The sequence below is a fragment of the Sander lucioperca genome, chromosome 1 (assembly GCF_008315115.2).
Source record: "Sander lucioperca isolate FBNREF2018 chromosome 1, SLUC_FBN_1.2, whole genome shotgun sequence".
In the NCBI taxonomy this organism is placed as follows: Eukaryota; Metazoa; Chordata; class Actinopteri; order Perciformes; family Percidae; genus Sander; species Sander lucioperca.
The window spans coordinates 42,835,775-42,851,775 of record NC_050173.1 but is presented as its reverse complement, the minus strand read 5'-3'; the positions used below and the strand labels follow the sequence as shown (position 1 = coordinate 42,851,775).

Sequence of the window (16,001 nt, the reverse complement as noted above, 5' to 3'; positions counted from 1 at the left end):
AGAAGTAGCAGTAGTAGTAGTAGTAATAATAGAAAAAGAATATGAATGAACGTAATACTAAGTAAATAAAAGGTATAATATAAGGTACATAAAATATAATATTCAGGTCATCACCTTTTGTCCTGACCAGAAGCATAGATCTTTAAGCTTAAAGATCCTTCCTACACCACCGCCACCACCAGCAGAAATGTCAGGAATCATTGTGTCAAGTCATTCCACCTTAATAAAATGTCAGCAGAGCCTGTTGAACCACAAAGCTTTTAAATGGGTCGCTGGAAAAGTGATAGATACTCAATTGGAACGCGCACCACATCCTTGTTTCCACATATTCCTCTAATGACAAGTTTCCCCTGGTGGTTCTCAAACCCCTTTGAAAACCAAACCTCACATGCATGAACGTACAAATACACACACACACACACACACACATTCTTAAACACTAATATGTATAACATGTATAAGTCTTGCTGTAAAGATTTTCACCATTACTCCTCAGAATTGCTATCAGACTACCATAATGGCAGACATGTTTTCTGACGGTTGGCAGTCACATTAACCTCCTCTGTCTGTTGGTTATTTCATACAGACAGGAAAGTAATTTAGATCTCCGTTTGATCCTCAAGTGGACTAAAGGTTTGTCTCTCCGAAAAGAGAGGGAATGAGACCTATTTAGAAGTCACTAAAAAAGTTTGAATTCAATATACAAAAATGTTCAAAAAATACTATTTTGGGTAAGCTGAAATTCATTTGCAACATCCCCTTCGGGGTGCAGACGTACAGAAGGGAAGAGATTAAAATTAGAAGAAGAAGAAGAAGAAGAACGCGGTCTGGAACAGATGGAGGGTTAGTCTAGCTCTTGACAGCAGACGACAAGATTTAAAGCACCAGAAAAACAACAGGGTCAAGACCTGATCTAGACCTGGATCCTGGTTCAACTCAAGTGTTTGATAGAATAGAGAGATATATGGAATTATTTGACTTGCAAACATGTGATTTGTAATGGCTTTATAAACATTTAAAGTTACAGAACTGATGGCTTATTAGAAAGTTGGACCCAATACCCTTTTATTAATGGTTTACATAATATTTAAGTGTAAGGTTTATGGCTGATTAGAAAGTGAGAAGCCAATGGTGGATTATTAACTGCAGAAATAAAGTCTACTATTATTAAATAATGAATAAAGTGTAATGGCTCTAGCTTTCTAATAAGGCATCAATTTCAATTATCCAAGAATCATCATTCTTACAATGAGGTTGTTATATAAATTTATTATAAATGGCTTATTACTGACTTTTAAAGCAGGGTAAATTATTTATTGTTGTTGAGACCGAGTCAAGACCAAGGCAGGGCGAGACTGAGTCAAGACCAAGACCAAGGCAGGGCGAGACTGAGTCAAGACCAAGATCAAGGCAGGGCGAGACCAAGTCAAGACCAAGACCAAGGCAGGGCGAGACTGAGTCAAGACCAAGATCAAGGCAGGGCGAGACCAAGTCAAGACCAAGACCAAGGCAGGGCGAGACCGAGTCAAGACCAAGACCAAGGCAGGGCGAGACCGAGTCAAGACCAAGACTAAGGCAGGGCGAGACCCAGTCAAGACCAGGACCAAGGCAGGGTGAGACCGAGACAAGACCAAGACCAAGGTAGGGCGAGACCGACTCAAGGCCAAGACCAAGGCAGGGCGAGACCGAGACAAGACCAAGACCAAGGCAGGGCGAGACCGAGACAAGACCAAGACCAAGGCAGGGCGAGACCGAGACAAGACCAAGACCAAAGCAGGGCGAGACTGAGACAAGACCAAGACCAAGTCAGGGTGAGACCGAGTTAAGACCAAGACCAAGGCAGGGCGAGACCGAGACAAGACCAAGACCAAGGCAGGGCGAGACCGAGACAAGACCAAGACCAAAGCAGGGCGAGACTGAGACAAGACCAAGACCAAGGCAGGGCGAGACCAAGACAAGACCAAGACCAAGGCAGGGCGAGACCGAGACAAGACCAAGGTAGGGCGAGACCGAGACAAGACCAAGGCAGGGCGACACAGAGACAAGACCAAGACCAAGGCAGGGCGAGACCGAGACAAGACCAAGACAGGGCGACACCGAGATAAGATCAAGACCATGGCAGGGCGAGACCGAGACAAGACCAACGCAGGGTGAGACCGAGCGAAAACCAAGGCAGGGCGAGACTGAGTCAAGAACAAGGCAGTAAAAATGCGGTCGATTCCGAGACAAGACCTTAAAAAAGTGGTCTTGAGACCGGTCTTAAGACCAAGACTGATCTCAAGTACTATTAGTTTTAACTATTAGTGTCTAACTTAAAATTCTAGTAGTGTGACAGAAGTAGGCAGAGGGTTTCGGTCAGTGAGGCCATTTTAATGGGGCTATGACATTAGGACGGGTACTTGCAGGGCTCCTTTTGCTCAGGACTGGAGGCCCACGCTCGCCTCCCATGCTCCAAGCCATTAGGGTGCTACAACACGAAACCCTGCATACAACAGCAGCCTTTATGCTCTATTGGTCACTGCATTGCACTTCCCTCTGTGGCCACAACTACACTCTATATCATGCTGCTTGAATGCACCCAAGCGATATCATGTTGGATGCATATTCTGTATGTAGAGTGATATACTACAGCACGTCCAGCACTGTAGTGTGAGGTCCTATTGTCCTTGTAAGATAAGACAACACAAAATTTGTAACTTTAATGACCCCAGAGAGGAAATAAGGCCGCTGTAGCAGCAAATAGTAACAAGATACAGCAAAGAATAACATAGTATAAATAAGAACATAGCAAAGTGGGGGTTACATAAACACACCTGACACTTTTTAGCACTAGAACATGGCAAGCAGAAATATATGAGTGGAATAAAAAGGTTAGAGTATAAACATCTAGATGGGAGGGCAAAATAGTGGCAGTAATAACCTTTAACCCTTTTGAGGTCAAGAATAAATATGAGAATATAACAACAAAAAACGTGCAGCATGATAAAGGGAAAAAAATCATAAATAATCTCAGACATGTACACATATACAACATGAAACAATTACTGTGCTGTGAGTACAGAGTGAAGCAGGCAAATTGTACAATGTGTCAGAATAATTAAGAATATAAAAAGTTAAACAAAAACTCATGTAAATTTGCATCCCACCACTGAACTCTACATGGTCATGTACTATATGCATGCCACAAAAACACTGTACACATACACACAAACATGCACACTGTTTTTGAAAACCCAAAAGCATGCAGTAACACTCATTTACATGCATCCTACACATTCCCAATAAAAAAAAAATTATATATATATATATATAAATCTATATTTTTCCTAGCAGTATTTCCCTGGAGGTGGTGAGAAGTGGCACGTGCCATGAGACAACCTGTTCAGCGCGACGAAAATAAACCCTTCTGGAGAGGTGGAAGGGGTGAAAAAAAAAAAGAGCGCTTGCGACTGCTGGCAGCGCATACCAACGTTCTCAGCAAATCTGTCTGGTGTACTTTTCGCTTCCTACTTCAACAAAGGCGCTCAGTGAGTGTATCAGACGGCCTTAATGAAGGGCTTGTTAGCTGGGCTACCGGCAGCAGATCCACTAGACCCGGAGTGTGTGTTTACTATCAATCCGCCCTTGTGTCTACAGCAGGCTACATCCAGCACTCACCTCCTCCCTTCCCCCTCGCCCCCTCCCTACACAAACGGCCACATTTACAGAAACGAGCCCCGACCCCCCCCCCAACACCCCCTCCCTACCTCCCACAAAACCTCTCCTCCATCACTCCACAAGTGCTGCACACATACTCTACAGTATATGTGCACTTGCTCACATACAGTTCATGATGCACTGAACATGCAGTTGCACACACGCGTACACGCTCATATGTAACATACTGCACTCGCAGGACCACAGATAAAAGTTTATATAGGCCAGTGCACTTACAGTATGCATGCTGTGCACCACAGAATCATGCTACACAGCAACCACACATTCATGCACAGGTACCCATTCATGTAAAAATACACACACCGACCACTGCATACACATGTACAGTAGTACGTACAAGTTTTGCATGCAAACATGCACAATCTTTCATGGGGAAGTCTTCTAAACACATGAATATTTGCTTGATGAACAGTAAAACACTAATTTAACCCTCAAAAATCACAGCTAGAAGTAACAGCGTATTCTCTTATTTTTATGATTTACTTATCATAATGTAAGAGGGCATCACATGCTTTAAGTGCAATTTTTAATTAGTCAGTCCAAACAATGATATTTTATTGTATGGAGGTTAATGAAATGCAAAAAGCTATAAATTGCTGAAATTTCTAATGATAAATCCGGTCTTTGAGTGAAACACAGAAAAAAACAAGAAAACATGAAAATTGCAGTGTGCAAATTCACTCTGCAGGAAAGACTTCAGAGCTGAGCCCTACTGTAGGACTTCAACTTACGATTTTTTTAATTTATTTTTTTTATCATCGATTAATCAATTAATTGTTTGGTCAAGAAAACATCCAGAAAAATGGCTAAATGTCCATCATACTGTCCCAAGCAAAAGGTGACACCTTGAAATTGCTTTTATTTTTTGTCCGATCAGCGGTCCAAATCTATAAGATATTCAGTTAACTATTTAAAGACACTTTTGAGGAGTTGGAACTGGCTAATGAGTTGCATTTTTGCTTGAAAATTAACTAACCTATAGTCAATTATCAAATGCTGTCGGCCAACATACTGATACAACTAATCGTTTCAGCTCTACTGTGCAGAAAAAGAAAGAAAGAAAAGAATTTATATATATATATATATATATATATAGACTCCAGAACTTTATCTGAATATAGAGATGCATAACACACATGCCCTACATAAATTGTATATTGAATAGCTGACATCCAATACCAGAGATGATGTTGGCTCTAAGGGGTGCACTTATGCAATTAGCAAAATATTAACTCCCTCAAATAAAATTGCCCCAACCACACCACAGTATCACCACCATTACCCTAATAAAAAAGAAGCCATGCTGCATCCAATTTTTTAGAGAGGAAATGAAATAATATACAAATCAAACGAAGTTGGGGGTGCAGAGCCCAAACTCTCAACCAGAAATAAAATGTTCCATCCTCTAAAGAGGCAAAGAGGAAGTGTCTGCAGTGACATGCCTCTGCCATGAGAAACAAGGCCTGACCACAGCGCCATGTGAAACCTATTTAAGATTACAAGGCGCAAGAGGGGGCGCGCGAGAGAGAGAGAGAGAGAAAAAGAAAGAGAGAGAGAGAGAGAGAGAGAGAGAGAGAGAGAGTTAAGGGAGGGAGGTGAAGTTAAGCATGGAGGGAGGAGAGTCACATGGGGAGAAAGGGGGAGAACGGAAACATGGCACATGATCCTAAATAGCAGAGTGGAGTGTGCATGCTTGTGCTCTCAGCAGAGGAATTTAGATTCCATAGAAACTGTGATGATGAAAGTGTGATGGTGTGGGCTTTTTCTCAACCTATGTCACAGCTGAGACAAAAGAGACAAAGGGGAGACACGAGTATTTCAGCAGACAGAAACCTTTGTATTCTACAGTAGAAACGTGTACATACAATGGCTATAATATTAGGTTCACATCGCTGTTAATATATTTCACTTCTCAGCTGAAAGTGAATAAGGCTCACAGTAAAATGTAATTTGTGACATTCATGTGAGGTGTGTTTTCTTGCCACGCAGGAAAAGTTTGACGATGCTCCCCTGCTGCATGACTCACTGATAATGTGAGTAAAGTGACAGCGTCAGTTTCAGATGGAAACCTCCTACAAAAGCTACCAAATAACTTCCATGTCAGGCGGTTGAGTGTTATCGTCTCAGGCCCCTACCCACCTTGTGTTTTGGAAAGACCCATGTGGTATAGCACCTGTGTTGGGGCTACACAGTGTTAAGGCTGTCTTAGTGTGTGTGTGTGTGTGTGTGTGTGTGTACGTGCGTGCGTGCGTGTGTGCGTGCGTGCGTGCGTGTGGGTGATTGGGTGGGGGGGAATAGCAGGGCCTCACCTTTAAGGGCATATTTGTCCTCGCCCCTTAATCAGACGAATGAAAGCTCCACATTCTCCCTGGACTTGGGAAGGCAGGGATGGCATATTTACCAAACACACCCACACTTAAGTGACCTGGAGACTGTGTGTGTGTGTGTGTGTGTGTGTGTGTGTGTGTGTGTGTGCATATGTGATGTGTGTGCATGTGGTAATGTCAAGGTAGGTAAAACTCCATCTGTGTGATGTGCTCCACTGAAATGTTCTCTTTCCTGTGTGCTCCATCTTTCATACACACTAGGATACAGAGTACCTGTATACACGCTGTGGACATTCACATGTATTAGCAACTCCAGTACAAACAACAGCATACAACGCAGAGGAACTTTTGGAACTATTTCTTTTAATTTTTTTTGCGAAACTGGAATAAATATGGAATAAATATCCACCTTAATAAAGTTTGCTAACATTAGCCGTACGCTACTGGTCATAGCAACAAAACCTCTCAGTAGACTGAAAAAAAACAATTGCTTTACACGTTCAATTGCCTATTAATTCAACTTTTTATGAAAAAAAGGTCATTAGTTCATTCAAAAGTTATCATTATTAATTCTAAACTGTTGCCATTTTCATTTAGTCTTTTAAAAGTCATATATATATATATATATCACAATTTACATAGAGATTCTGAAACAAGTTAATGGTCACTGACTCTGTATTTCCCTCTACTACAGGCTCCACAGTCCTTTTCTGGTTTTAGCTATTTTCAGGTTGTCCTACCGTCACTTCTCTCTCTCTCCATTTTGGCATCCACATTTTCTCTCACTTCCTCTGTCCTTTCCTACTGTTCTACTCTTCCTTTCCTGCTCCATTTGTCTCTTTTTTGGCTTTTGCTACCAACGTTCTGTCTTCCTGTCTGGCCAAGGGAAACAGAACGACTATTACGCTTGAGGGCTCATATTTCCCAGGAAAAATTCAATTTGTGCTCACCATGTACTCGCACATAAACCACAGCGTAGGCTTTATATATAAATTGTTAAATTAGGGCCAATAGGAGCCATTTCCCTCTCAGCCATTGCTGGCCTTTTGCAAGCCACAGCAGCAGCCTGCAGGCTGGAGCGATGAGGGAAATGTTTTCTTTTTTAACCTTTTTTAACCTGAAGTGTCGACTAAGAACAATATATTCACAATGACGAGAAGCAAAAGGCTTGTTGGAGAGGAAGTAAGGCAAGGTGTTTCACAGTCACACAGAGCTACAGAGGTGTGAGAGGCCTTTTCCTCGCAGCCTTTGTGGAGCTGTTGACTATGTTTTTCTGAGTGGCAGCGTGACCGCTTCTGTGGTCAGCCGCATTGAAAATAAAACACACACACACACACACACACACACACACACACACACACACACAAACGCAAACGAGAGGTTAAACCATATTTTGGAAAATCACTGCCAATTTCAGTCCTCGGCCGATACGCATTCCACCAAAGCTGACATGTTTATTGATGATGATTACAGATCTTTTTTTGTTTGTTTTTTTCACATAAGAGAGTCCTGGGTTGATGGCATATCAGCTTTGTACGTTGTGTAATGTTATTCAAACGGCAACATGCTTTGTTGATGCATTTTTTGCGTCTGTGTCCTTGGTGATAAAAATCTTTGCAACAACAAATACCGGGTCATAAATCAGACAAACGACACACAGAGCCAGAGGAGGAACAGCCACAACCACAACAGGTGTTAAGAGGAAACCATTTGTCTTCCTGTGAGGGTGGTTTTGCTCTATGTGTGTGTGTGTGTGTGTGTCATCGTGGTGGAGTGTCTGTGTGTTTCATTATACAAAGCCTTATTTGTGATCAAACTCTCTTTTTTTTTTTTAATAGCTTTCAATCGTTGCAAACAATTCTTCTGCAAATCCAGCGTGTCTGCTCAGGCTTCTATTTCATAATGCACAAAAACTAATCATCATTCCAAAACTACTTTTAAGTCCTTTAACTGATGCACAAATGCACCACATTGCTTCATCAAGTTACTACTTAACACACTGACTGTTGACTGGGAGCTGCAGAGGTGCTCAGTAATCTGTAGGAAAGGGGGACATTAAGCATCACAGGCTGCACATTGACGTCAAGACAGACTGTTGATCTGCCTGATTTGTACAGTACGTGCTGCATTGGAACAGGCTTGCTCCTGCCAGTGTGAAAAAAAAAAACAAAAAAAAAAAAACAATGTTAAGGAAACAATTGCGGCAGTGAGTTTGAATGGCTGTCAGCCAAGCGTCTCAGACACCTGGGCTCGGACCAAACAGCTCTCCCCCTGTTGGCAGGGAAAAGACCCACCGCTATGGAGGTCGCGGTCGGTCAAAGGCATCGGTGACTGAACACAAAGATATTCTGATATGGCTGAATGCTGCAGCTTGAGGTTTTATTAAAATGCCTCAACAGCCACCGCCCCTCCCCCCCTTCTCCTCTTTAAGGGAGATGGATGTTACGACACTGTGAGGTCTGGACGGAGGGAGGTCGGGCAGCGGGGTTGGAACTGCCTGTCAGTCAGACGCCACCTCAACGTGCTCTGCATCTAGACAGCAACTTCCAGTTCTGGTCTCACTGTGTTCATGCGGAGACATCCTGATTTCTTTTGTCAAGAACTTGTCAGGTGCCCGGATAGCTCAGTGGGTAGAGCGGGCGCCCATATATAGAGGTTTACTCCTCGACGCAGCAGGCCCGGGTTCGACTCAGACCTGCGGCCCTTTGCTGCATGTCATTCCCTCCTCTCTCTCTCCTTTCATGTCTTCAGCTGTCCTGTCAAATAAAGGCCTAAAATGCCGCAAAATAATCTTTAGAAAAAAAAGAAAAAGAACTTGTCAACATCTGCTAAGTGCTCATTGCTGTGGTGTTTTTGCACTTCACCTCCTGGAGGTAAACTGTCAATCACACAGCACAGGGAGGTCTGTGGCACACTCTGTTAATGAAGCTTAATGAGTTTCTAAGTTGTGCACTCAGTGACTCAGTTCCTTTCCTGTTTATTCCAAACAGGCTATATTGAAGAACACACATCAATGTGTGTGCATCTGAGGAACAGCAAACAGAAAAGCCTTTCTTTACTCTGTACAGGCTCAACCGTTGGCAAAGGAGAGCAGTAAAAAAAAACCATTTATATTATATTAAATGAAAATATCAGCACATTTGCACAATGTAATTTCCAGTCAACAGGGAAGCTGCAGTAGCGGTTGCTATGACCAGTTGACAATCTATGACAAGATTCTTTTATACGTGGTTCCAAAAAATATGCCGATTGCACAGGCACAGAAATATGAAGTCCCCATTCTTATTCCCACCAACAGAGCTGTGATCAGCTTGGTTGTCTCTCCAACCGGGGAAAACACTCATCAGTGAGTACGACACCAGATGTTTTTGAAAAATGTGTCTCCCTCCACGAGACTAATTTGATCAACACAGGTGTGTGTGTGTGTGTGTGTGTGTGTGTGTGTGTGTGAATATTAGAGAGGACACAGAGAAGAAAACATTGATTTATGTTCGAGTTTTTGTTATCTGGGCATTCATTTCTGATCGTATGGATTCAGCCTGCACTAGCCTATTGGAAGTCTTTTGATCCTTTGTTTCCTAATGTGTATGTTTTGTTGAACACACATTTTGATTCATTCCTAAATCCTGTAATATCTAGCCTTACACTTTTAATCAACCCCATTCAACCAAGTAAGTGGACTTAGCTGGGCAGGCAGCGAGTTGGGAAGTCTAAAAGATGTCCCACTGAGTTTATTTTTATAGAGCCATAATAATCTCTACAGAGGCAGCATTACCAAAGAGTTTGGAATACTGAAAAGCTATCTGCAGGACCATTTCTTTAATGGATTCAGCTAAAGCTCCCATATAGACAAAATCTGCATGTAGCCTAGACTATAGAAAGTAGGATTCATTATGACAGGAGATTAAAAAGACATAATGTGCAATTTGCCACGGATTTAGAACTTTTCAAAAATTTGAAGCCTGCGTAAGACATGAGTAAATGTGTACACGTGCTCACTGGCAATATCTTTTTATCATTTTGTTGACAAAATGAGTGTCTGTGTGGTCAAGTTTTTTAAATCTCTTTATATTGAAATGAATGAAAAAAAGCTGTGAAAAAAACTGAGAGGCTTCAGCTTTTCAGCAAGGCTACAAACAAGGCCTGGAACTGACTCTGTGCATGTGACAGGGTGCAATAAATCCTCCAGGTCTTTTCCTGTCAGGGCTTGATCATAAATTGAAAAAAAGAGAGAAGTGGAGTAGCATCACACCTTCCTTCAGGAGCAAGTTAAGCCCTTCTTCTTCTCTTTCGAGACAACACTGTGATTACAGTATCAAATGTTGCTTCTGTTTAGGAAAGTGATGGCAGAGGTTAGTAAGGAGAGCCGGCAGCAATTTTCTGGGCTGAGTGTGAGTTAAAGGTGTGTGTGTGTGTGTGTGTGTGTGTGTGTGTGTGTGTGTGTGTGTGTGTGTGTGTGTGTGAGTGCATGTTGGGAAACCAGATGTCACTCGGGGCAGATAGGAAGACAGGTGATTTTAACAAGCTTCTAGCTCCGAGTTGACAACAACCGTGTCCTCCTGCATGCCCCCCCCCCCCCCCCCACCTCCTACTCCTCCCGACCCTGCCTCCCTCTTCTCTCAAACAAGTCTGAAATCCCAGGAATGTAATTAAAGTCAAAGCTCCAGGTAGTCGGACTGCCAAGCCTGAGGACTGAAATGTGCTCAATGCGCCCATTCGTGCATCACTTCGACAACAATGTGCGAGCCATCCGCAAAACACTCGACTAATCCGCTCCCTCATTGAGTTTTCATACGGAGAGATGTGTAAAAAAACAAAACTAAGTAAAAAAATATAAAAATAATTCTCCCTTGTTCCTTGCCGCCAATACAGGGTCACATGCAACAATGTCATGTGGCTAGGTTGCAGGCCATAGGGCATCGAGGTTGGTTAAAACTTTACACAGGATAACAGGCCACGGTTGCAAAAAATACTAATAGAATACAGCAATAAATAAAATAAAAGTAATCAACACCAGGGTCGTAGCTAAAAATTCTGGACCCTTATATATAGGCATTCTCTATGGGCCCCATCCCACATCCACAGCTATTCATTATAGTATCTTTGTGGGCCCTCCACATATGAGGGCCCGGTATACTCAGTCCCCTTTTTATCCCCAGTCCTACGCCGCTGATCAACACAGCATGCTGAATCAGAACCAACTGAATCAAGTTGTTTAGAAGGAAGTGAGGCTGCAGAGAAGACCCCAACCAAATCATTGTTAAAGCTCAATGATCACACAGACTACAGTTGACAGAAGATTTGTCACATTACTGCAAAGCCTCCATGCAACCAGTTGACACATAGAGAGTTCAGTTTTTTAATATTTAACGTGATCTTGTACTTATTTATTACCTGCTAGATTGCACCAGCTATATTTATTGACTGACAGTTTTCTATTTGTTGACCGGTATCTTTTAATCTGACTGCAGATTGCTATTCACTGTTTGTAATGTATACAGCATCATTGTTCCCAAAATGAATTCCCCCCCCGGGGACAATAAAGTGTAATGTATCGTATCGTAGGTGACAACAAGAGAGGGAGAGACGGAGCTATTCAGATTGTTCCGTATGATATAAAAACTGAAACTGAACTCTGTTTAGTAGCATCCAGTTTTAAAAAAGCCTCTTGCTATTGATTTATAGCAAGATGCTCCCTCCTCTTTCATCCAGCTCGATCCCTGCTGGCAGCGTGGGGCTTGATGCACGGCTGACCGATGCTAGTCGACTGCGGCTCACCCAGTTGCCTACTGCATTAGCAGTTAGCATGCCAAGTCAAATATAATGGCTCAGTGCTCTGGAGAGGTCCAGCTACTCTCAGTGTCTATACCACTGAATCCTACCTGTTATATAAGTGTTTAACTTTGCCGGAGGATGTGTGGTACAGGAGCTTGTCATAATACTGACTGAGAAAATGTTGCACATTTCTAATCTACAAATATATTATTGTGTAATACTGCATGTTACATAATATCTGCTGCCTAAAGGCTTCATCTGTTCATTTTCATTAAAGTAACAGAGTTTGAGATCTTTGTTTGTCACCATGATTTGCATAAAAAGCATTGATTCTAACAGTAAGTTTGCGCTCAAGACAGTTTGGGAGATAGTAGCATCAGAAATACTGTTTATTATGTTTGAAGTCGCTGGAAAAAGGTCAAACAAATAATAATATCAGCTTCCTGTAAGTGATATTTCCATCTTCATATTGTCATACTGTATATTTTATTTCAATAGACATGTCATTGTTATGGTTTTGGATCCATTTCTAATATTTTTTGGATATCACTGTTTTGTTGTAAAGATTTATTTGCTTGCTGTTTGAGATTTATACGGCTGATTTCTACATATACCTGTGAATATCTATATATACACATGTGGATACATTTCTAATATTTTCTGTGGATAAACATGTACGAAAGAGAATGTATCTTTGTTTATTTAACAAACAATCTGATAACAAATGCCATTAGTCCAAAAATCAGGGTGATAACAGGCTTTTAAAAACACTAACTGCAGTTTTACTATTATTATTTTGTCAGAGAAACTCATAATCAGCAGCTGATCTGTCTGGTTTCTTTTCACTTTATTACCGGAAACATTTTCTGAGTAGTCACTGGGTGTACTGCAATTTCATTTACTGTAAACTGCGGTGACCGGTGTCTTCCTGCTGCACAAACACTTTTGGATTGGACTTTTGAATCTGCTCCATTCAAAACCTCTGGCTGTTCTTTTAGTAGAAATTCATAAAAAGAAAAAAGGAAAACATTGAGGTATCTCTGTAATGTCTAATATCTTTAAGCATAACAGTGACATATATGAGCATAAGAACAGCCAGTCGAGATGTGACCAATCAGCAGTCAGTGTGTTTGGACATTTACTTGTTTATTTACTTGGTGATTTGCTGCATTTGTCCCTTGGTGCTCTTTTCTTGTAAACACAGCATTATCTTTAGTACTGTGTTGCTCTGTTATCTGTATCCTGTTTTCTCTCAAACTTCCCCTCGGTGATCCCGGGAGTTTAAAGTTTCATCTCATCTAATCTGATCTATAGCGTTGGTATGTAAAATATAATCCGTACACAGGTGAGACCCGGCTTTTTTTTTTCCCACCTATGAACTCTTATCATCTTGACTGTGGCATTTCTTTGACTTTTTTTCGGGGGTTTCAAGAACTCAATGGCAAGTGACTGCAAACCTCCATTCCACAGATGAGACAGTATACCAGAAACCCCGATGTCAAACACAACACCTGATAGCGGGGGATTGGTTTCTTACTGCATACCTCCTCCAGGTGTACGCCTGCTTTAGGCTGCTTTTTGGAGTGGGGGCAGCCGAGTCAGGAATCAGGGAGAGAGCTTGTACTTTAGGATATGAGGAGGCCCTATAGATGACCTCAGACTGCCCTGGAGAGGATCATAATGTCAAGAGAAAAGACGGAAACAGCTCAACACCTCGCTGTCCTGAACAGACTTGATTTTAGAACTGATAAACAGTTTTCTGAGCTTGCTGAAAGAAAGGTTTTAATGTGTGTGTGGTGTGTGTGTATTAAAGCACTTGAAAACCTAGTATTTAATCTATAAGATTAAATATTTGTGATTAAATGTGAAATAATCAATATAAAAACATTTAGTTATAATATAGTTATAGTTATAATAAAAGCTTAAGCCTCTGAGACCCGGGAGGTGTAGGGGATCTAACCCTAACCCTGAAAGCTGGGAACCTGAAGCTCAATCTGAAAGGGTTAAAAACAATTCAATTCAGGACCCCCCCCCCCCCCCCCCCGACATATGCTTTAAAACCAGGCAGTCATATGATATAACCAAGTCATCACAGCTTCTTATGTACATGGCTTCTTTCACAAACATGTCACACAGAAAGCATGACTGAGACAACAATGAAATCTGTGTTTTTCAAAGCCTGCCAAGGCACGTTAGTGTCTGAATCTTTTTTAAATAGTTGTTTTCTGAGCCTGTCAGAAGACCAGCATGACATTTCTATCATGTCCGTGACCCTTGAAGTGTAAATATACAGCTGGGATTTACATTCAGGGGGAAGGATACTGTACATCTTATGGGAATGTTATTTTTTTCTGTCGAATGGTGTATGGACTCTCAGTCACGTTGAAGGTCAAAGACAAACATGATTTCTCTGACAAGAACAAGACAGATAGAGAGAAAACCAGGCCCCATACAGAAAACACTCAAAAGATTTATCCTCTGCAGTAAATAATACACACAGGCTAAAACCATCCAAACTTAAAGTTGGTAAACAAGTTTATTTGGCCAAAAGGTGACGCATTCTTTTCAAAATTGAGCCCTTTTTCCTCACAGTTTCTAAGTTATTCGTGGCGCGTAGACGGTAGCAGATTCTCTGCTCAAGACAATGTGAATCACGCGGCAGATGAATGCAGAGAGACAAATCTGTCACACAAAGGACTTTTTGTACAATTAGTCCCAGTCTGCTGTGAGATCACGAGGGCGCTCTGTGACACAGTACACGACACAGACATCATGGAAAAGCGCAGTAGCATCTCACCGCAATGTAGTTCCTTATTTAGGGTGCAGAAGCAGTCAGAAGGTAAAGATGTAGGCTTGTAAATGCAGCGTTGGCAGTTTGAATCCTTGGGCCGAGCACCATTTGCATTGGATTATCAAACCTGATGTTTAGTAAGATATGAAAACAATTTTTCTGCTTGAGCTGACAAGTAACAAGTCTGAAAAGTCGGTTGTCAATCCAATATCCCCAAATCTGGTGAGAGGAAACTAGATGGCATTGATTATTTAAACAATCAAACCACATTTTTTAAACTTTAAAAAGCTTAAACAACACAGCAAATATCTTTTTTGTTAAAGGCGCAGGTCAGATTTTAAATTGAGATGGACTTGGGGCAGACCCAACACAGTCTCACGGCAGTTTGTGAAATGGTCACGTTATATTTAATCTATTGATTTGTGTACACGGACACGTTTATGTCGTTTTTTTTCGTGGTGGTCAGCACGTAATGGGAAGCATCTATACGGAGGATGGGTTTGGGGAAAAGAAGAACGGGGAAAGGACACGTCACACGCTGGGACACGATCTGTGGTCTCTGGGGGACACGGGACAACAACGGGACGGTTGGGTTTAGGAAAAAAACAACGGGGAAATGAAACGCCACACGTGGGCCACGATCCGCGGTCTCTGGGGGACGCGCGACAACAATGGGACGGTTGGGTTTATGAAAAGAACAACAGGGTAATGAAACGAAGAACGGGGAAAGGACACGTCACACGCGGGACATGATCCCCGGTCTCCCCAACCAACCTCCCTGCACAGATTTTCGGCATTTCATACTACTCGCTTCCATAGTCGTGCTGTGATCACGAAAGATGCTTCCCATTGAAATCCATTAGTTTAAATAACGTGCTGACCACCACGAAAAAAACGACATAAACGTGTCCGTGTACACGAATCAATAGATTAAATAACGTGACCATTTCACGAACTGCCGTGAGACTGGGTTGGCAGACCATACGTGTATTGGTTTGTAGAGGACAGAGTTTTGTCATTCAAGAAATATTTTGCATATCTCAGTGCAAAAGATGTAGATGGATCTTTTCCTGTTGCACTCATTATAAATCATTTAAAGGAAATGTAACTCACCTCTGCTCCAGAATACTTGTTGGTCTGAGTCACAAGGTCATTAAGACACACATTTTGGGCCACGGGCATGTTGCGGAACTGGAGAGAAAATATCTCTTGTCTGGTCGGAGCATCTGGAAGAGGCACATAGACGATTCGGTCAAGGCGACCTGGACGCATTAGAGCCTGTGGGACGGAAAAACACTGTAAGCCTCTGGTTTACCATCATATTTCACAAATTGTCACATGCAAGTCCATCGAGTTAAGGCTTCCACATTAAAACTGAGCATCAATGAAAT

At 41.9% G+C, this 16,001-nt stretch overlaps 1 protein-coding gene across 1 annotated transcript in view; it reads right to left on the bottom strand.

Moving 5' to 3' along the window:
• The window catches only part of spata5 (spermatogenesis associated 5), a 127,486-nt gene that overhangs the window by 7,993 nt on the left and 103,492 nt on the right, over positions 1-16,001 (bottom strand). Inside the window, exon 16 of the mRNA XM_031317199.2 lies at positions 15,724-15,888. Within this exon, the coding sequence (XP_031173059.1) occupies positions 15,724-15,888 (165 nt within the window). The remainder of the gene's footprint in view (positions 1-15,723; positions 15,889-16,001) is intronic.